At 46.3% G+C, this 22,517-nt stretch overlaps 1 protein-coding gene across 3 annotated transcripts; it reads left to right on the forward strand.

Moving 5' to 3' along the window:
* The first annotated feature begins 5 nt into the window (after nucleotides 1-5).
* NOLC1 (nucleolar and coiled-body phosphoprotein 1) lies at nucleotides 6-21,616 on the forward strand. Of its 3 annotated transcripts, none has more exons than XM_081913612.1 (14): nucleotides 6-141; nucleotides 1,658-1,713; nucleotides 3,847-3,971; nucleotides 4,611-4,723; nucleotides 6,664-6,829; nucleotides 8,555-8,673; nucleotides 10,646-10,790; nucleotides 12,418-12,555; nucleotides 13,158-13,247; nucleotides 15,787-15,894; nucleotides 16,819-17,409; nucleotides 18,647-18,759; nucleotides 19,720-19,800; nucleotides 19,959-21,616. In XM_081913612.1, the coding sequence occupies exons 1-14, from the start codon at nucleotides 31-33 to the stop codon at nucleotides 20,115-20,117; spliced, it is 2,115 nt and encodes a 704-aa protein (XP_081769738.1). In that variant the 5' UTR covers nucleotides 6-30; the 3' UTR covers nucleotides 20,118-21,616. The 3 variants fall into 3 exon arrangements, with proteins under 3 accessions (XP_081769738.1, XP_081769740.1, XP_081769739.1); XM_081913614.1 differs by having other exon boundaries at nucleotides 8,558-8,673; XM_081913613.1 differs by having other exon boundaries at nucleotides 4,614-4,723.
* The last annotated feature ends 901 nt before the right edge of the window (nucleotides 21,617-22,517 follow it).

Raw genomic sequence — 22,517 nt, forward strand, 5'->3', positions numbered from 1 at the left:
CGGGCTCCAGCTTCCTTTTCCGGCGACGACATGGCGAAGGCGCGCGTGGTGCCGAGCGACTTGTTCCCGCTGGTCTTCGCCTTCCTGCAAGAAAACCATTTCGAGGGGGCGGCGCGGGCTTTCGGGAAAGCTGCCGGCGTGGTGAGTGAGGGGGCAACGCGGGGGGGGGGCTGTTGCTTTTATTTGGGGGGGCGGCGCGTGCGCGTGTCTGTGCGCGTGTGGAGGCGACAGGGATGCATGAAATCCCTGGAGAAGGGAAAGGGGTGGGTCTCGGGGGTCAGGCCTCTTTCCCCGCCAGCAGGGTGCCATAACCTCCAACATTTATCCGGTGAAAATATGGACGTCCCAAGGGGAGATCTCGCCAGGTGAAGTGTGGGGGGGGGGGGAAACGACTCCATATTTGGAGATCAGGGTTCAGGATCCTGAACTGAAGGGGCTGGTTGGGGGGCGTGATGGCAGTTGCAAAGGGAAAACAGTTGGGGGGCAGCCTCCTCCCGTGGAGAGGCGACGTCTCAAAGCAGCAGATGTTTCTCCTCTCCGCGCACGTGGGGGGCGGGAGGGCTAGGAGACTGTTGAGTTTTTGCAACTTCCGCGTTTCCAAAATGAGGGGCGCGAACCGTTGTCACGTGGCTGGGGAAGCCAAAGGTGTGTTGGGGTTAAATTAATAGAATTTAGTTGGCTTGGTAAGTAGAACGTGTGCAAAATGGCGTAGAGTCGTTAGATCTGTTGCCAAGTACAGTGGTACCTCGGGTTAAGTACTTAATTCGTTCTGGAGGTCCGTTCTTAATCTGAAACTGTTCTTAAGCTGAAGCACCACTTTAGCTAATGGGGCCTCCTGCTTCTGCTGCCGTGCTGCCGGAGCACGATTTCTGTTCTCATCCTGAAGCAAAAAAATAATACCTGAGGTAATATTTCTGGGTTAGCGGAGTCTGTAACCTGAAGCATATGCAACCTGAAGCATATGTAACCCGAGGTACCACTGTACTTGCAGTTCTATTCCATATTCATATTACTTTTATCATTCACCTGACATTTTCAGAAGGTGAAATTAAAATTGTTTTTCTGAAAACAGTTATGTGCTTGGTAGACCTCCCAAGCTAGATGTTGTCCATTCACAAAAGCAATAGCAGATTTGAATTCCTCACAACCAGAAACATACTTTTAAGGCCCCTCATTGAATAAATTCACAGAAATTAAGTTTCATCCCCTAAAATGACATGCCCTAATGATGTGGGATGGAGGTGATCTGTGGGCTTCTGTGGAAGTTAGATAATTGTTATTTATACATTAAATTTCTATACCACCCTTCATCCGAGTACCACAAAGTTTTACAATGCAATCTTTTAAGGCACCATGTATATGAGGGAGTGGTAAGTAATTGATAAAGGAGGAAGGAAATGTGCTGATGGACTGAGGCAAAGTGCATTTACTTTGAGGGGCTGTTGGGTTTGGGGGTGGGGAGAGTGGATTATTGCGGATGGGCAAAAGCGCCTGAGGAGCCCAAGGTGTTGGCAACAGGAGGCTCCAGAATTCGCAGCACATGGTACTTGCTTGCAAGGAGGGCAGAGTAGTGTCCCCCCCCCAAAGCATCATAACTTACTGTCAATAAGGTCCCCCCCACCCGTATTTTATCATTTTTGCATTGTTTTCATTTCAGACAAAACAAGACCCCAATGCCGCTTCTCTCCTTGATGTCTTCAACTACTGGCTGAAGTAAGTAGTGTAGTTTTTCAGAGAGAATCGCTGCGGGTTGGTTCCAAGCAATTTTTCATTGGTTACCTGTTTGTTTGTTTGTTTGTTTTAGTAAAGCTGTTCATTGTCAGTCTCTCTCTTTCGGGATGCCAAACTAGGAATATGAGTGTGGGTAGTTCTGGTGAATCAGACTCAGGACTTGCCTATAAAAGATGCTTCACAAATTGGAATAACACCAAGTAAATGGGATGGTAATGAAGGAGTATGAATTCTTTGACATCATCAGTGCCTCAAAGGAAGTCCTAACCTAGGTCTAGCCTACGTTTGATTGGTTTCATCATGTGTTTTTCTAAAGCTGTTCTAACTTGTCTCCTTTGCTCCTAATGCATTGCTAAGCTTAAGCAACCACACAGGCCCTACTATAAAGCAGGAATTCAGGAGAAGGGGCAGAATTGCATATTTGTAGCAATGCCAGACTGGCTGTGGGTGATCCACAAAGCACACATGGTGAGGTAATGCATATTAAAAGTCAACGGGACTACTTACGAATAAATGTGCACAGCTGGATGTTTATGGTAAAATATCATACATGAAATGTTTATGAAACGTATTATTTCCCAAAAAAATGTTTGCTACACCAGTTGATTCACTGGTGGCATTAATCTCATAGGACATGCTTTTCAAAGGCACATTATTCTTTGCCGTCTTTATCAGCATGAAGACGGGATGAATATGTATTTATTTATTTATTGCATTTGTATGCCTCTATCATGGATCATCAGGAGGTCTCCTATTCAGACACTGACCAGATCCAGCTGCTGCACATGTCTTCAGATCCTGCTCTGGGATCAGAGGAGAACCACATGTTCTTCTTTTAAACTGGTTCTGTTGACCTTGGCAAATCTAAATCCAACTGCTGAGGGATGAGAACCACCAAAGAAAATCTAGTGTGCAAATCACCTCTCAATATTGGTACAAATATATATGCCCATGCGTTCTCTTTATTTGTCCTGGGTTGCTTTGGGAGTAAACGTCGTTGTAAAAGTAAGCTAAGTGTACCAATTCACAAGCATTGGGGTGGGGTGAGGTTTTCACATTGCGCTTGTGCAAATGGATGTAGTTCTGCACATCCTGTTATTTGTGTGTGCCTGATGCACACGTTTTTATCACACAGCAGTGTAGCAGGGAGTGTTAAATTTTAATCGTTAGCATGAGGACCAGTTTAAAATGCAGTTCCCCCTCCCCCCCCAAAACCCCCAAAACATGCAGTTCCTGCTCGTTCATACTTGAGAAATCAGGAGTTACCACTACAGTGGTACCTCGGGTTACATACGCTTCAGGTTACATACGCTTCAGGTTACAGACTCCGCTAACCCAGAAATAGTACCTCTGGTTAAGAACTTTGCTTCAGGATGAGAACAGAAATCGTGCAGCGGTGGCAGGAGGCCCCATTAGCTAAAGTGGTGCTTCAGGTTAAGAACAGTTTCAGGTTAAGAACAGACCTCCAGAACGAATTAAGTTCTTAACCTGAGGTACCACTGTATTTGCAAGGGGAGGGAAGTCTGTTCAGCACTGATGCGGAGACACCCCACCCTGAAATCCAGGGAGTTCTGTGGTGCTCAGAAGGCGGTAACAGGACCTTCCTGGTTATTCTAGATATTGAACCAAAGCCAAGAATGAAAGGATGCCGCTCTCTCAAAGTAGGTGCACTGTGGTAGCCAACAATGCAGTCCTACCCATGCCTACAAGGAAGTAAACCAAATTCAGTTCAATAGATCTTGCTGGATCCTAAAACAACAATAGTTATACCTCTGTTTCCCATCTTCCTTCAGCCAGTCCTGCATTCCTTTTTGGCTGCTGTTTCTTCTTGCCTATCTTTCCCCCCACAAGATGGAGCATTAGTGAAGGAGCTAGGAGAGAGGATTTAAAAACTAAATACCGGTTGTGAGGTTTCCACACAGACACTTGGCTGGACATTGTCAGAAGTGGGTGTTGGACTAGATGGGCCATTGGCCTAAGTAATCCAGCAGCCTCTTCTTGTGTTCTTAGGAACAGAAAACCTAATACTGTTGCCTTTCCACCAGCACCTGGGGTCACTGACGAACCTCACACACAGCTCAGTTACACAGTAGTGACTGTGATGTTTTCCTTTAGGTCGCCTGAAGCCAAAAAAAGACAAGCTGTTCCCAATGGCCCACCAGCGAAGAAGTCAAAGAAAGAATCTTCATCCAGTTCTGACAGCTCCAGTGAAGACGAGAAGCCCCCAGCTAAAAAACTAGGTAAATTAAGCTAGTTTGCTCCAGTATACAGATAAGGTGCTTCATTCTTGGGTGCTGATTTTGCTTCCGTAAGGAGTAGCCCAATTGCATCACTTGTGTGTGGAAACGCCTTTCTCCTCCCGTTGTTTCTGTCCACATTTGGATACAGGTCACTGGCTCCTTGAACAATGCAGAACAAATACGTTATTCAGTGCCCTTGAATAAAGGCTCCATCAGCCACTATACTGTAATGTTTACATAAACATAACTCAAAGCAGTTGGAAGTCCATGGCCAAAGAATATTAGGTATGGGGGGCTGTAGATTCTTTAAGGAGTCCTACACAGCAAGTGGGGGGAAATATGGAAATCATGTAAATCCACTTGAAGATTTTTTTGGGGGAAGAAAACAAAATCCAACCCAAACTGAGGGGTGTGTTTTACACGACTGATATTAAAACTAACACATGCAGATGTTTTACAAATGTAGCTTTATTTTAGGGTTAAAATAATCTGTTCATAGGGTGGGAAGAAGTGGTTTATTTTTGGGGGGGTGCTCTTTGCAATAGCAACTTTTGCTGACTGCTGTCTGCCATTAAGATAAAGAAGATGGGGCTTCCTAAATAACTCAGTATTTTCTTTTTCTCCCCACCCCAAATCTAGCAGCCAAGCCTGCTGCTGTAACCAAAGTGCCGGCAAAGGCAGCTCCTGAGAGTAGCAGTGATGATTCCAGCGACTCTTCCGATTCGGAGCAAGAGAAGAAGTCATCAGCAAAGGTGAGCTTCTTGCCCTTGCTCCTCCTCTACGTCTTGAAAAGCCCTAAAGATGCCCTGAAAGCTACAAAACATGGAAACTCATATGGCTCTGTGAGCTGGCCAGCCCTGGTTTTTTTATTATTAGTGTTCTTAATAACAATGCCATTCTTGTTTAGGATAGAAAATAATGCGAAGGCAAAAAATGGTTACCATGCCCCTAAGATTTATGCTTGGTCGCTTACAAAGAACTCTCAACCTTTATCCAAAACATTTAAAACATGGTGGCAGATAATTTTGGATATTGGGTGGAGGTAAAGGCTAGGACACGACGTCAGTGGAAATGAGGGTCATTCTGGAAAGGGGTTGCTTTTTTAAAAAGTGCGCTGTAAGAAATGGTTTTTAAAGGAATCGAGGGGAACCAACTGAAGTTGTGAAGCCCTGTTCTCCTCCAGCGAAACTTTACTGTACAGACTATTTCCAAAGGTATTCTAGGGAACCCTGTGATTCCTCCATAAAATCGGTAATGGTGGCAATCTTCTCTGAAAGGCAGTGAGGCCACCATTATTCATCTTAACCTGCAATGCATAGGGGCAGAAATATGTGCTGTATATTCTAAACTGCCCTCTTGGTTCATATGGAACAGTGGTGGGGTCCAATAGTGTCCAGTGCCCTACATAAAATAAGCATGCACACTAGAACTTTTCCTGGAATTCTCTGCTATGGGTCTCCTGGTTGTTCCAAGTGTCTAGGAGTCCCTTGGTGGGTATGGATTTATTGAATCTTTAATTCTGAAAGTGCTGGTTTTGAATATACTCTGTACACAGTTTGAGGGTGGAATGTTTTAAGATATGAACATGGAATAATAGAGGCGTTAAATCAGGGTTTCCCAAAGTTGGGTCTCCAGCAGTTTTTGGACTACAATTCCCATCATCAATGACGACTGGTCCCACTAGCGAGGGATGATGGGAGTTGTAGTCCAGAAACAGCTGGAGACCCGGCTTTGGTAAACTGTGTTAAATGGTGACCATGGGCTCTTATGAAAGCGTATTGGACTCCATCCTCCAGGCTTCTGGCATGTATTTGTAACTTATTCATGAAGTTTCCAGCAAATGTACCATAGTGAGAGCAGAGAAGGGTGGAGCGCTCCTCTGCTATGACAATGGACTGGTAACATTCGCATGCTTTGCTTCCCTGGGAAAACATAGAATGGGTTGTTGATGTGTGAAAAGCAGAATGGGCATTTGAGCATTTAGGCCAAGCAAGGCTGCACTCCAGGATATGCTGTTAAGGCCAACTGTGCTGGTCCTGTGGGCTAACCGAGAGGTGAGGTCCAAGTCCAGTCCGAGGTCGAAGGTGCAACATGGAGGTAGTCCATAAAAGCTGAAGCTGGGAGCAGGGCAGGGAGTCGGGTGAGGTCAGGCGCTCTGGTGGAAAAGCAGGACAGGGTACAGGCAGGAACTGGCTACCAACAATGTTGCTCCTGCAACTTGGGACTGGGGCTGGCTGGCTTTTATCTGCCCCGAGGCATAGGGTGGCCCCGATCCTCAGGTGACTTGCCTCTCCTGGCCTGGAGGCGAGCACTCCTCCTGCGGGAACTTAGTTCCCTCTGCCCTGAGCCTCTGCAGCTCAGGAGAGGCTGGAGGGTTACCGGACCCAGAGGCAACCTAAGCTTCCTCTGACGGGGCTGAGAGTGGTGCACCTGCAGGCAATGGGTCCTCCATCACCTCAGGATCCAGAGCAGACACAGCTGGTGCCAGCACCTGAGGATCCAGCCCTAGCTCAACTGGTTCTGGAGGCGGGGATTCCTGTGCAGGCTGGGATTCCTCAGGTTCAGCATCCGAGTCCAAATCCCAGGCCATCACACCAACTTTTGCTGAAGACAGGGTTATAGTCAACTAAATATTACGTAAAATATTACTAAAGTAATGTGGCTTGTGGTGTTTACTGACTTCTCTCGTTAGAAGGGAACAGGTCCTCCGGTTAAGAAAGCTATCGTGAAAACAAAACCGCAGAAGAAATCCAGCAGTTCTAGTTCAGATTCAAGTAGCTCAGAAGATGAAGCTCCAAAAAAGCAGCAGCCAAAGCCAGAGGGAGGCAAAAAGGGAGCAAAGCCAGCTTCTAAACCAGGTAACTCACCTGCGTTAGTGCAGAAAACCAAAATGCAGTTAACAAGTTCTCACAGGGAAGCTCTGAAAGGATTTTGTGGCTCTTGAGTTCATTGAATACGTGTAAAACCAGAGTTTTGTTCTGTAGACGCAGCTGACTTTTTTCTGTTGCTTCTAAGTTTGGATCGTTTCACAGACGATAGATACATAGGGCTGTCTTTGAAATGGTTTAGGAGTTCCACCTGGTCTAAGGGAGAGCTGCAAGATTAACTGGGAGGGTGAATCAATCATGTTATGCCAGGATCATACCAACTCAGCTGCCCCGGCTCCCATTGTGTTTCTGTGCCCAATCCAGAGTGCTAGTTTTAACCTTTAGAGCCCTTAATGGCTTGGAATCGGGATACCTGAAATACCACGTTCTGTGTCACACATACTTGCCGAAACAGTGAGATCTTCACAGGCCCTGCCACAGATGCCTCAGCCAGGTGATGGGCGAATATTGGGAACAGTGCCTGCTAAGTGGTGGCACCATAGTTGCGGAATGCCTTGCCCACAGAGGCTTGTCTGGCACCGACTTTATGCTAATTTTTGCGTCAGGCGAAGACTTAACTCTTTTTTGTTCTCCCGGGCTTTTTAAAAAATCTGATTTTAACAAAGAACTTGTGTTCTGAACCACTGTTTATGTGCTGCGTGTTTTTGAGACTGGCTTTTATTTTCTCGGCTGGACATGTTTCTGCTGCACCTGTTCTAGGTTACTGTGTTGTTGTAGAAAAGTAAAAGTTACAAAAGTGTTTTTTAAAAAGCCATTCATATCCAAATCACTGAAAACAGGGATAAAACCTGGACAATATTAATTTCCTTTTCTAGGCCTCAGGCCTGATGCAATACTGAAGACCCTCCTTTATGATAGCTCAGTTGGTAGAGAATGAGACTCTTAATCTCAGGGTCATGGGTTTCAGCAAAATATTTCTGCATAACAGGGGGTTGGACAAGATGATTCCCATGGTCCGTCCCATGTATCTGATTCTATGAATATATAATTCTTAACGTGCTCAGAACAACAGTGGGGGTTTTTAACAGCATGATACCAACTTGTTAAGCCCAAGTACAAAGTAATATGAATCCTCTTTAAAGTAAACTAAACTAATCTTGCTGAAAACAATAGAAAATGATGTTCGCTGTTTTGGATTGTTAACCGTATCATACTGTAAAGGCCAGCAAATTGAACTTGGGAAAGGGGCGGTAAAAATTATTGTTGCGTTATGCACATGCAATAGCTGAATTCAGTGGCGTAGCGTGGGGGGTGCAGGGGGGACCGGGCGCAACATCTGGGGGGGGCGCTCGCACTCGCAGCTCTCTGCCCCTACCTGGCTCACTCACTCACTCACTCCCTCACTGCAGTGCTGGCTGTGCGAATCCGATCCGAGCCGCCGGGTCGCCGCCCACTGTGGAGGGGGTGGGTGCCAGGCGTGCGGTGCGGAGAGAGAGCGAGGGACTATCTGGGGGAGGGACAGTGCAGCGGCCGCTGAGCGCGGGAGAGAACCACACCAGACCAGACCAGGCAGCAGCAAGAAGAAGCTGGCAGCGGCGGCAGGTTAGGGGGCGCAAATTACTTTCCTTGCCCCAGGTTAGGGGGCGCAAATTACTTGTCTTGCCCCGGGTGCTGACAACCCACGCTACGCCGCTGGCTGGATTCGAGCTTTCTAATTTCCTTTGTGCATCAAATATTATTTGCTTTCGCAATCAGCAGCAAAAGTCACCAAGGTGACGCCCAAAATTAAAATTACCAATGGCAAAGCGGAAACTAGCAGTGGCAGCAGCAGCAGCAGTGAGGATTCTGATGCAGAAAAGGGTCCACCTGCGAAGGTAAGCAGTAGATCTTTGTATGGTGGCTAGAATTGCTAAGGCTTGTCTTTCCTGTATTTATTTATTTCTTGTTTGGAGGGAACTCAGTTACATGAAAGCATGGGAACTAGGCAAGCATACTTGGGGTGGAGCCTTCAGATGGGTTCTGCAGCCTATTTACACTCAGAGCAATCAAGACTTCGTATGCTATTTTCGCAATCCTCTACTCAAGTCTGTCTTAGACTTGTGGCGCACATGTCTGCTCCAGAATTCAACTTAGGAACTCCTCTGAGTTCAGACAGGCTTACTCTCAGATTAAGCGTGCAAAGGATTGCAGACGTAATCTTCTAGCTGTTCCCTGTGAACATGGAGAAAGTCAAAAGTTTCTCTTGGCTTTTATATTTTCTCCTTGCGCCCCAGAATTTCTCAGCTGATACTGTGCCTCTACTGTATTTGTATTGTGAGTCCCCCCCAAAGTATTTTTTTGAATAAATTTTATAAAAAGAAATCCAAAGCTTAACATCAAATGTCTCTCTTTTTAATCCAAAACTAAAACATTGATTTAAATGCAATAAAAACATAGGGGGGAAAGAGGGAAGAAGGAAAACAGGGAAAGTAGAAAGAGAAAGGAAGAAGAAGAGGAAAATACCGTATTTTTTGCTCTATAAGACTCACTGTTTCCCTCCTAAAAAGTAAGGGGAAATGTGTGCGTGTATACACTGGAAGCCGCCCAGAGTGGCTGGGGCAACCCAGTCAGATGGGCAGGGTAGAAATAATAAAATAATTGTTGCTGGTGCTGTTGTTATTGCTGAAGGAATCTCAAGCAGAGTTTGATGAGCTCCAAAAGCATCAAAACTGAAAACAGGATGACAGTTGAGAGAGTGCAAAGTAACGTACTCTGGGACAAAAATAACTAACTTCTGATACTGATTGATTAGCTGCGTCTATCCAGGGACGTTCTCATGCTCTATTGGCAAGTTAAAGAGTAATGAGTAAGTTCACTGGGAGAGGAGAGAGATTCAGTATTCCATTCACAGCAGAAAAGGCAAGTTCCATGTTGGGAAATGGACTGAAAATCACAGGGCAAGCTTCCTAAATTAATATAGAAATCAGATGCAGTCAGATTTAGATTACTATGGCAAGACCTTTAAAAAAAATTATGGATATAAAGGGCAGCCAGGGGTCCAGTTCTATGCGTTTTCACTAGGAATGACCTACTGAGATCAGTGAGGCTTCCAATTAACTGGAGGACAGTAACCTCAAACTTGGCTTTTGTAGCACTTATTCCTTTTTGCATGAGAACTAAGGCTGCAGCTCTTAAGCACAGTCCTTGCTATAATCAAAATGATTGCTCCGTATGGTGGGAAAGGAACCGTTTCACAGGGCTATCTCCTCATCTGCAACATGGAAAATGGTCTATAATGTACATTTGTGCATTAATATCGTTCAGGAAGTATTTCTGGTGTGATTCAGTAATGCTAGCCTGGTGTAAACAGTAAGCGGGTGATGCTGTTAAGGAGAACATGCATGTAGAAGCAGCTGGAGCGCTTCAAAGCTTGTGGCAGCTTAAAAGTATTAGCGGTAAGATAATGCCACATTATTCTGCCTCTTGCATTGCTGCGTCATTTTACATTGCTTACGAAGAAAGAGAGAAAAGGAATGAGCTGGTTTTCATTTTCCATCCTCTTTTGATTCCTGGTATGTAGTCCGGTCCTCCTAGACAGCTACTTTATTCATCTGACAAACTAGACTCTAGCCCCACAACACTTATGAAACAATACGTCTTTAAAGAATCCGTATGACTTCTTCCTGCAAGAGTCTTTAACTATCCCTCTGGAATAAATTCTCTTTTAATAGCCTTTCATGTCTCCGGCTTGTATTTGAGTTGCGTGCCTGGTAGGGTAGCAAATGATTAGCTTTGGATTGTGATTGCTCTTCAAACTTCACCCTTAATGAATGGGCAACGGTGGGTCATTTTCTCCCCTGTAATAAGAGCGAGCCAAAGAAAACTCCGCAGTCCAAACCTGAAGGTGCTCGACTACCCACAAAGAAGGAAAGCAGCAGCAGCAGCAGCAGCAGTAGTGATGACTCTTCTGACAGTTCAGCAAGTGGGAAGCCAGTGTCAAAGCCCAAGGCAGGTGAGTTGCTGGCAGATGCTTAAAATCCATCCTGAGGATCCAGTTGATTCCAGAGCAGCGCCACAAGATTATTAAATGGGATGGGGCATTTTGACCAGGTTATTATGCCAATGCTAACATACCCATCAGGGAGAGAGGACCCTGGTTACAGAATAGCATTTCCAGGGAGGTTTACCCTCCTTGTGTTCTTTTGAAGACCTTTCTCAGTAGTTTTTGTAATTTTAAATCATGTGTAATTTTAAATCACCCAGGGAGTGCACCATGTTTTGTGAGTGCTGTGTCGCTGTTGGTGTTTTGACTTAATGGCTTTATATCTCATTTTGTATTTTACAATTCTTTTTTTGGGGGGGGGGAATAAATATTATTAGGATTTCTAAAGAGAAATATAAAGCTTAATATCAAATATCCCCTTTTTTGCGGCCAACGCTAAAACCTTGATCTAAATAACATAGAAAAAGAGTGAAAAAGAAAAGCAGGAAAAATTATTATTGTCCATGCCGGATCGGTCAACCTTTGCTACTTTGCCCTTTCTTTTAGCAGATCAAGATGATCAGCAAAAACTGAGGTTTTTAGCGGGGGCAATTAGAATAGGATCTATTTTTTGATTATTGATGTAAACCCCCAAAATGTATTTTCTACAGTTTTTACCTCTATCTTCAGTATATTTTATTTTATTGCTATGGCTAGTGGCTAATGCAAATAAAGATTCTTCTCTTCTCTTCTCTAGAAAGAGAAATAAAGAAGTAATAGACAAGAGATTTTAAAAAACAGAGAAAGAATAAAGTTCCAAAATTAATTATTTTTCGTGCTTGTTTATTGTAAAGTGCCCAATCTGTGCCTTCCTGGAATCTGCGTTAGATGTAACATGTAACATATGGGGTGTACTAGTCTGGAGATGGGGTGAATTATAGCCGCAGCCCTCTTTCCTTCCCCAGAGTTTGCCTGAAGCCAGAGTTGGCCCTGCTGTACACAAACCACAACTGTCCCCTGCCTGCTGTCTCTTAAAGCTTGAGTAGAACATAGGCTTGCTTTCCCACCTGACAGCCAGAGGAAACACATGTCCTTCAAGCTCAGAGCTCGAGGGACGATGAGGAGATATACGGCTTTCGCTGTAGCGGCTGGTGGAAGGTCCAAGACTTCCATAGGCTGCGTGTCGAAGCAGAGCAGTTACAAATCATTGTAAAAGAGGGAAAGGAGAGGCATGTGGGCCTAGTCTGTGCCTAATAGGCACTGAGGCAGACTGCATGCCTGTCCCCACTCCAGCTCTGAGCTGTTGGCAGACAGGGGTTTTCCGGCCCAAATCCAAGCTTAGAGCTGGAGAGTGGAGCAGGATATTCACCCCCCAACCCCAACCCCCCCACAACTTTATGCTGCGTTTCAGAGACATAGCACAAGGTTAGAGACAAGACCCTGCCACTTGGGTCTGAGAGAGCTACCAGCAAGATTGGCCATAAATGGTTGACTTCTTGCGGTATCACTTTGAGAAGCATATGTTCCACAGATCCTCTTGGCTAGATGATTTAAGACACACACACAGTGTAATGTTACTAGCTTCATATTTGTCTCTCGTATTTTGGTTGTTGGCAGATCTCATTCCACCAGATTCTCTTTTGTCCCTTCTTCGCAGGCCAGTACAGCGCTGTGCCACCTCCTTCGTCCATAGAGTCAAGGAAGGGCAAAGCACAATCTCTGCCTGTAAAGGCTTCTAAGAAAAAGGTGGAAAACCATGATGAAAAGGAGCAGGAGCCCAAGAAGAAAACAGCAAGTATGTATTTGTGGAGAGGAATTAAACATTAAGGTGATGGAGGGGTCTCGAGAAACAGTCCTCGTTTTGTTGCATTTTGGGCAGGGAGTTCATGTGCATGTATAAAATAGGCTCACTGTTGGATACTGCCTAATGACTTGTTGAAACTTCTAGAAGACCAAGGAAGCTTCCAAGGTTGGCCTTGGTTCTGTATATTCCAGAATTCCTGGCTTCTCTGGCGGGCACAAGGCTTTGTTACCAACAAAGAGATACGCCTCTACCAGTTGAACAAAGCTTTTCTCTGTCATGAAACATGTAAGCTTACAAGTCCCCACAATCACTGGCTGAACGCACGTTAACAAACACCTTTTGCACATCAGTTTAAAGTGCCTTGTTTGCAAAATGCCAGGTGCCTTTTTTGGTAGCCTGAGATCAGGGTGCTACTAAGTACCCCAACTCCAGAAACCTTCGTAGTTAAAGGGACTGTTCTGATTTGTGCTGGGCTGGCTGCTGTTAAAAAGCTTTCTTGTACATACATCTGGGTATGAGCGTTTGTTAGACTGGAATTGTTTGGGGCCCCTTGAAGAGAAAGTTCAGTGAAAGCAGACTGTTTTCCTTTGTAGCTAAAGGACCTGCGGCTAAGCCATCGCCTGCCCCTAAATCGGCTGCTGTTTCCAACCAAAAAGAAGAGACTAGTTCAGACAGTGACTCAGGTGAGTACCACAAACAAGCAAGTTCTCTGGATTTTTTATCACTGTGTCTTTTACTGAGGAAATGTTTGGATTTACATACTATGGAGGCAGTGAGCGAGACAGAAGTACCTTCTGTTTCAGGCTACCTGCCGGTTGCTTTTGATGTATACAACTGGTGCAGAATTACTTTGCACAGGGGATATCTCACACATGGGCAAATGTAATCGCTTGATGAAGAATCGTGCTTAGGAAGGGATTGGGGGATTCTCTTGGAAGTTTTATGTCCAGAGGCTTGAGGCAGAATAGCAGAATGAACGGGCCTTTTCTGTAGTAACTCCCCGTTTGTGGAATGCCGTCCCCAGGGAGGTTCGCTTGGCGTCTTCATTATATATATTTTAGGTGCCAGGCAAATGTGTTCCTCTTCAACCATGCCTTTAGTTGATTAATATTCTACAGCCTTTTAAATGTATGTGGGAAGAGAGGGGTTACTGTTTTGCTGTTTGGTTTTACCTATTTACTAGTTTTTATCCTGTATTTTATTCTGTGAACCATCCTGAGATCTTAAGATGAAGGGTGGTATATAAATCTTAATACATAAATAAAGTCGTGCCTTGCATCTCAAATACCGAACAAATTGGCTCCTGAACGACTGAAACCCGGAAGCGAGTGTTCCGGTTTTTGAACGATTTTCAGAAGCCAAACATCCAGGGCAGCTTCCAATTGACTGCAGGACGCTCTTGCAGCCACGTGGAAGTTGCGCCTTGGATTTCAAGAACCAGGGTACGAATGTAAATAAAATACCTGACATTAATGATGCTGATTTATTACTTACACCCCGCCCATCTGACTGGGTCACCCCAGCTACGTGGGGCAGCTTCCAACAGAATATTTAAAAACCCCATAATGAAACATCAGACATTAAAAATAATCATGCCCCAAAAGTCTTACAAGCTCCTTGTATACTCTTGCGCATGTCCCGGGGCAACAGAGAGCGATATCGTATGCCTCCCTGTTAGAGGCTTCATATACTGCTGGTAGGGTGCGGGTGGTGCTGTGGTCTAAACCAGTGTTTCCCAAACGTTTTTGGGCAACGGCACACCTGTTTACTGAAAAAAAATCTCGCGGCACACCACCATTAAAGCCCCGCCCCGTGACGTCAGCGCACAGCGTCACGCCGGGAGGGACGCACAAAAGTGAAAGTTTTTTCCCTCCCCCTTGCTGGGGAACCTCCAAGCTTTGGGGGTGGGAGGAGGCAGCAGAGCGAGGGACTGAGGGACGGCGGCAACTGAGGCGGCGGCGGCTGAGGCAGAGCTGGGAAGGGGGTTTCCAGGGGACACGGCAGCTCCTCGAAAGGCTTCTCTCAGCTGCGCTCAATCCGCCTCGGAGAGGATTTCCCCTCCGGTCCCATGCGTTCGTTTGGGGCATCGCTCCGGCTGCTCCCTCTCCCGCCGCGCAGGAGCGATGCCTCTCTCTGGCTCTCCCTCCGCGCAGGCTGAGGGAGGGAGGGAGGGGCGCGTGTGACCCGTCTCTGCTGGGAGACCAAACCCAGCGAGGCAGAGTCGCGCGGAGGCGCCCAGGCAGCGCTGCCGGCTGCGAGGAGGAGCGCCAGGCAGCAGCAGGAGGCGCGGCCTCTCCTCGCCGCCGCCGCCCCGCCTCTCGCCGCCCGACTCGCCCGCCTCCCTCCAGGCATCTCGCGGCACACGAGGCAACGTCTCACGGCACACTCGTGTGCCGCGGAACACCGGTTGGGAAACACTGGTCTAAACCACTGAGCCTCTTGGGCTTGTCGATCAGGAGGTCGGCGGTTCGAAACCATGCAACGGGGTGAGCTCCTATTGTTCTGTCCCAGCTCCTGCCAGCCTAGCAGTTCAGAAGCACGCCAGTGCAAGTAGATAAATAGGTCCCGCTGCAGCTGGAAGGCAAAGGGCGTTTCTGTGTGCTCTGGTTTCCGTTACGGTGTTCCCTTGCACCAGAAGCGGTTTAGTCATGCTGGCCACATGACCCAGAAAGCTGTCTCTGGACAAACGCCGGCTCCCTTGGCCTGAAAGCGAGCTGAGTGCCGAAACCCCATAGTCAATCTTTGTCTGGACTTAACTGTCCAGGGGTCCTGGTGGAGTGGGATAGGTTGCTTGTTTAGCCTCCATTGATTCAGTGTGTGTTTTTTGACCTGTACCACTCCTGAGGTCAGCGTAATAATTTATCAACGTTGGGCTGTAAGGGAGCAGAGGGTTTGGTGTATGTCCACTCCTTGCCTATCATACTCTAGCCTCTACCCAGTGTTAGACTTCCTGCTGGTCATTGTTACATCAGCATATCTGTGATGTTGCACCACTTGATCTCCACTGACAGAGGCCTATCTCGAGAGATGCTGGCACAACCGGGCTTTTGCAACGCTTTGAAAACCCCACCTGGCATATCTTGAGCACAGGGACTGTAAAGCTATCATTTGCACTTCTGTTTGTTTTCGTTTAAAGCACGCACCTCGCTTGGAATCTCTGCGGTGCGAGGTTAAAATGTGCTGGGACTTAAAACCACTGTCTTGTTTGGATTTTGTGCATAGATAGTAGCTCTGAAGAAGACAAGAAGCTTCCTGCCAAATCGTCTGCAGCAAAGGTTGCTGCTAAACCCGCTCCGTCAAAGGCAGCGACCAGCTCTTCTGATAGCTCAGGTACCGGGGTTGCAAGAAAACAAGCTCCATGTTGATCATTACTGCTCCCATATTACGAAAACTTCAAGATCTGGCCACAGTTACACAGATCCCTGGACGTGTTCCTCGCCATTTCTAAAACAAGTAAAAGCCACAATGCTGCTTTGCTTGATGTTCTTCTACCACTCCTTGTGCCCTTTAGGCTTTCATTGTGGCCCTGCCGATGAGCTTTAGGATATAAATCAGGGCTGGGTCCACAGCAGTGTCCAAGGGCTGCATGTGATCCTTGAGGCCTTTTTAGGCGGCCCTCAGCAACATTTTACGTCCCCACTTCCCCAGCCCTCACACTGCCTTCTCAAATCCCAAATTTTGAGCTTGTCCCCTCACCCCATGCGGCAAGGCAGTGTGTGACCTGTGGGTTCTCTTGCAGCTCACAAGAGACCGCCATGATGTAGATGTTCCATAGAAAAGATAACCTTCCACCATTTAAGTAGCCATTGTTTTTTATAAGGACTTACAGTCACTTAACCGAGCCTATTCCCTATGTTTATTTATGCTCCAGTTAGCCACAGAAGAGGTCCCTGTCTGTTTAAAAACCGGCAAGTATCCTTGCTTCGTTTAAATTGTCTCAGTTGATCAATGAGTAAATATTCCAATCACTGCACATGAAATGTGTACACATAGATATCTCGTGTGCCAATCTGTCTGATAATTAGTAAGGGCAGGGACCCTATAATTAAACTCACACCCTCCTGTCAGCCTTCCTAACAAAATCCTTCCCCCTCCTACTCTTCCTTGAATAGTGAAAACACTGGTATTTGGATTCGTCCTGTGGGTGTACAACTCGCCCCATCTGACACTGAACTGTGAAAATAGTGTTTGCAGAACCTGCAGTGCTTTTGTCGTTGAACTTTCTCCTTTAAAATTTGCAATGCCCTTCCCTAGATTCTGACAGCTCTGAGGATGAAACTCCTGCAAATGCTGCAGTTAAACCAGCTGCAAAGGCGGCAAAGAAGATTCCTGTGATGGTTGGAAAGAAGGCGGATGCTGGCTCTGGGGATAAGAGAGTTGCTCCCCCAAAAACTGGTGCAAAGAGTCCCAAGTCAGGATCCAAACCTAGCCTCTCTGCCTCCCAAGCAAGCAGTTCTTCGGACTCCAGCAGCAGCTCAAGTAGTGAAGAGGAGCAGAGCAAGCCTGCCCAGAAGTCGGCTAAGAAGTCGCAGGCCAAACCCGTTCAGAAGCCGGCTAGCAAATTGGCCACCGGCAAGAGCACAGCGGCTTCGAAGCAAGCGGAGTCCGAAAGCAGCAGCAGCTCTTCCGACAGCTCCAGCGACGACGAGCCCAAAGCGGCAGGGGAGGGGCTAAAGAATAAAGCCAAGAAAAACAGCAAGCCGTCGAAGAAAAAGGCATCGAAAGCTTCATCTGCGCCTGCAGGCAAAACGCCGTCTTCCAAGACTCTTACATCTGAAGCAGCTAGCGATGGGGAGAGCAGCAGTTCTGATGATGATGACGACGACGATGGGGCTGTCAATGGAGGTACGTTACTGCTGGCCAGGAAGGAAGTAGAGAATTCTGAATATGAAAGAAAGTTAATAATGCATGCAGGGTGGGTTTGATTTAAATCACGATTTAAATCACTAGTCAGTAAGGCTTGATTTAAATCATGTTATTTTGCAGAAAGACTCGTTTTTGCTGTGCTGGTATAATCCTAATATTTACAACCAAAGGAAGGTTTCATTTTTGGAATAATAAATTTTCAGAGTGCTTTTTACAGTTATATCAAAAATTACTGATTTGGTTATACTATTCGAAATAGTATGTTTGGACAACTTTTCTGCTGTACTTTATTGGAAGGGGGAAAAACCAATAATTTCCTTAATAACAATTTAAACAATTTATTTAACTAAAACAGTAACATTATAGCATATGTATTCATGTTTGTTAACCAGCGTGGTTAAACAATAAAAAACCCCTTAGACTATGTTTTAGCACACATGAAAAACTTAAATCCTTATTTCCTGATAAATAGCCTTTGGACTATAATGTAACTTTAACAGGAAACTATCTTTAGACAGATTTTTCCTGCAAAAGCATTTTATTTCAAAAATCCAATTTAAATTTTTAAAAATTCCAAATTTAAATTTTTTAAAAATGATTTTTATTTTTAAAAATAAAAATTGATTTTTATCCACCCAGACCGCATACATGAATGCCGTAAGTGCAATATTTCCCCAGTAACTGCAGTGCATCTTATGTTCAGTGGGCAGTCAAAAAGAATATGGGTCATTAAAGTAGCACTGGATGTGGGTTGCAACAAAACATTTCTCACTTTTACTCCCACCCCACCCCACCTGACTGCTTATTCTATGAACTGTTCTCTTATATTGAGTAAGATGTGATTGTGTTAGGGACGCGGGTGGCGCTGTGGTCTCAACCACTGAGCCTAGGGCTTGGCGATCGAAAGGTTGGCAGTTCGAATCCCCTCGACAGGTGAGCTCCCATTGCTCAGTCCCTGCTCCTGCCCACCTAGCACTTCAAAAGCACAAGTAGATAAATAGGTACCTCTCCGGCAGGAAGGGAAACGGCGTTTCCATGTGCTGCTCTGGTTCGTCAGAAGCAGCTTAGTCATGCTGGCCACATGATGTGGAAGCTGTCTGTGGACAAACGCCGGCTCCCTTGGCCTATAAAGCAAGATGAGCGCGCAACCCTAGTGTCGTCCGCAACTGGACCTACATTTACCTTTTACCTTTATGATTGTGTTGAAACACGGCAGGCCAATCCAAGAAGAAACGAAAAAGGGAAGACAGCCAGGAGCAGCAGGAGACACCAAATGCCGGGAAGAACAAGAAACCCAAAACGCCACATACGTTCCCCAAGATGAAGCGGGTAAGAATCATGGAGCTGTAGAATCGGGAGGGACCCCGAGGGTCATCTAGTCCAACCCCCTGCAATGTAGGAATCTCAGCTAAAGCATTCCTAGCAGATGGCCACCCAACCTTTGCTTAAAAACCTCCAAGGAAGGAGAGGCCTACAACCTCCTGAGGGAGACTGTTCCACCGTCGAACAGCTCTTACTGTCAGAAAGTTCTTCCTGGTGTTTATTCGGAATCTCCTTTCTTGTACCTCGAAGCCATTGGTTCGAGTCCTACCCTCCAGAGCAGGAGAAAACAAACTTGCTCCCTCCTCCATGTGGCAGCCCTTCAGATATTTGAAGATGGCCACTATATATCTCTTCTCAGTCTCCTGAAGAAGACTGAGAGGATCTCGGGAGAAGGGGTGGAATTGCTTTCTTGACAAGAGCTGCGAAAAGCTTTCATCTCTGTTGGTTGTCTCCTTTTACCCTGAGAAACCTTATTGAGGTGCTCTAAATTTGCCAGGAGCAGCCTGGCATCTGTGGTTCTAGTCCAGGGGTTGGCAAAGTTTTTGTGGCTTGGGCCAGTTCACAGTCCAGCAGATGCCGCAGTGGGCCGGGCCGGAGTGCACACGCACGCATGCGCAAACGCTATTTCCGGCGCGGGGGAAGGTGGCCAGCGTCGCAGAAGGTGGTCCCTGCTCTGCTCCGCACTGGTTTAGTGCGGCACACAGGAGCTGACGGGTGAGTGTGCGGCGGGCGTCCATGGGCCGGTTAAACGACCCCCATGGGCCTCTTGTGGCCCATGGGCCTTAGATTGCTGACCCCTGTTCTAGTCACTGGGGCATCATGAAGCATTTCTGTCCCAGGAAGATTCTTAACTTTACAGTTTGGGTGCATACGGCCATAAATCCAATGTAATATGGGACTCATTGCTTTAAATTAGCACGACAGCTACTGCAGGAAAATACCAAAATACCAATTTTCTTTCGACAGCAGTCCAGTCCTTTCCGCAGAGTAAAAGCAGAAGAGATTGAGGTGGATGCACGAGTCGCAAACAATTCATTTGATGCCAAGGTAAGAGGAAGAGTTGCATTCCTCCAGACTGTACTTCGTTCAAAACTGGAAATTTTTGCACAGTCTAGGACCTGTTTGCTTTAGGGAGCATTGCCTCTTCAGTAACTACTCAGTGTTCTTTTGCTGACTGGTGGTCACTGACTCGCTATCTCTTCCAGAAAGGAGCTGCGGGTGACTGGGGCGAAAAGGCCAACGAAGTCCTGAAATTTACGAAAGGGAAATCCTTCCGACACGAGAAGACAAAGAAGAAAAGGGGAAGTTACTGCGGCGGCGCGATCTCCACGCAGATAAACTCCATCAAATTTGAAAGCGACTAAACTTCAGTTGCCGCTGCAGAATCCAAGGCCTGAGCATGTGAAAAGATGCGAAGTGTAGTGGGATATCTCTTCCACATAGCATCAACTCTTGTATTGGTAACATGGGAAGGTGGTTGCTCTTTTGCGTAATGACAAAACTTAGCCGTGTCTGTGACTGTCTCTTGAGGACTTCCCAGACTTTCTTAATTAAGTACAAACTTATTTTTAGATGACACAAGTTCAGTTCTAGCAGACCTCATGAAGCAATATGTATGTTGTTCTTGTTTTGCTAAACACCCTTTTTTAATCTTCCAACAAATCTAACATTAAGGATGTACCGAAAGCGACATGCATCTCTATTGCTCCGCTCCTTGGTAGAGAATCTGGTCTTGCCTGCTGTCAAAAGGGTGATCCCACCTTCGCAATCTTGCCTATCATTTCCCCCTCTTCATTTGGGGTATTCATAAAACATTTCCATTAAGAGCTGGGCAACTTGGTTAAATCCAGGCAAATCCTCCCTTTTCCTATAAATGGATTGGCTAGAACTACTTGAAAATCACTGAGTTAATTTTTTGGGGCCATTGTTTTTGTAGATGAGGCAACAAAAATGTCTGCCTGTTTATTTCGGTTTCTCCAAAAGCCAGGAAAACACCCAAGGCTTGAAAAAGCTCCAGAGTGCAGGGCCACTCATTGTTATCTACGTTTTGGCAATCATGTAATACCTTCAAGGGGAAGTGAGAGTTCTTGCATGGTGGCTCTGCCAACTAATATGTCGCTCGCAATGGCCGTTCTTATTTGGATAGTGTGCAGTTGGGCCCGTTGAAGCCTTTGTCCATCTGCTTTGTTTTGTTTTTGGGGAACGTGATGACATTTTATTTCCCAGAGATGGCCAGATCCAGTTAAGGCTCTTACGTGAGAAGCTTGCAACCTCAGGCATGTTAATCCTTGCTGATGTGCTTCAATGTGGCCAGAGAAGCCACAATGCCTCTTTAGGGTGCAGCCTAGACGCCTGATCTAGAACCCAGCTGCTAAAAGAAACCAGACCTGTTCAAGAATTACCATCTGATAATGGAAAGATGGGAGAAGTGGTTGTTGGGAGCTCTCACCCCACCCCACCCCCAAAGAGAAAACCTTCAACCATGTGTTTCCTCCACTTGGAGCATAAAAGTAATAAAGCCCAGCAGATTAACTGCGTGGGAAGCTGGCTGTCAAGAGAGAGCATTTTAGATGTTTCCCTGTTGTGGATATCGCTGTACTTCAGAATCCGTCCACAGTAAATGCTATGCCAGCAATGTCTGCGGGTTAAAGACAAAACAGCCAAGGTTATAATGTGTCTTAATGCCCCAAGTGGCTATTCTTTTCACAGCCTTGGCCCCTTGCCTTTTGATGTCTTCAGATTCCATTGGCATGGTACAAGAAACTGGCAAGACTCAACTCCTTAATGGTGTTGGGACGGTTGGATATTTTATTTGAATAGACAAACATTTAGTATAATAAAAATGTTTTTAAAATGTCGATAAGGGTTGTTGTTGTTGTTGTTGTTGTTGTTGTTGTTGTTTAATCCAGACCTAAGGGTGTTTGAATTGAGGTGGACAGAAATTGCTTTATTAAGTCCCTAATGCATTGGCATTTAACAGGGCAGCTTTTCAGCCCCAGTTGGGAATGGTAGAGCTGTGCTCATTCCATATATACAAAGAGCTGTCTGATGGGGTGGGCAAGGTAGGGTGAGTGGCCCTGATTTGTCAAGAGGCAGTTCTGGGTGACTAATTGCTTCTGCCTAACACGGGTGGCACTGTGGGTTAAACCACAGAGCCTAGGACTTGCAGATCAAAAGGTTGGTGGTTCAAATCCCCGCAACAGGGTGAGCTCCCGTTGCTCGGTCCCCGCTCCCGCCAACCTAGCAGTTTGAAAGCACGCCAATGAAAGTAGATAAATAGGTACCACTCTGGTGGGAAGGTAAACGGCGTGTCTGTGCGCTGCTCTGGTTCGCCAGAAGCGGCTTAGTCATGCTGGCCACATGACCCGGAAGCTGTACGCCGGCTCCCTCGGCCAATAAAGCGAGATGAGTGCCGCAACCCCAGAGTCAGCCACGACTGGACCTAATGGTCAGGGCTCCCTTTACCTTTAGTAAGGTCTAGGAGTTCCCCTGGATCTGTCAAGGTGGCAGCTAGCACACAGCCTTATATCCGGCTCTGACTGATTTGGGAACTCCACGCTGTGCTGGGCAAGGAAGTATCTTTCACCACTCTCAGACGCACCATTGTTCTGTCCAGATTTCAAGAAAAGGGGTGTTTGTCTGGCCACGGTAAGAGATCCTTTCCTGCCCAGGAGAGCACACAGCTTCTGTGTTTTGTGCCAGCCCCCACCTAGGCAGCCAGGAGCAGGGCAAGATCTGGAACAATCCTCGGATAGCCTTAAAAG

This window comes from Podarcis melisellensis, assembly GCF_964234715.1.
Source record: "Podarcis melisellensis genome assembly, chromosome: 5".
In the NCBI taxonomy this organism is placed as follows: Eukaryota; Metazoa; Chordata; class Lepidosauria; order Squamata; family Lacertidae; genus Podarcis; species Podarcis melisellensis.

Bases quoted from the DNA above. Each gene is read 5' to 3' on its own strand.
- NOLC1 (XM_081913612.1), top strand. From the start codon at position 31: ATGGCGAAGGCGCGCGTGGTGCCGAGCGACTTGTTCCCGCTGGTCTTC. The intron at 1,714-3,846 runs GTAAGTAGTGTA...GTTTTCCTTTAG, and splicing joins GTCTTCAACTACTGGCTGAA to GTCGCCTGAAGCCAAAAAAA. The intron at 17,410-18,646 runs GTACGTTACTGC...GAAACACGGCAG, and splicing joins CGATGGGGCTGTCAATGGAG to GCCAATCCAAGAAGAAACGA.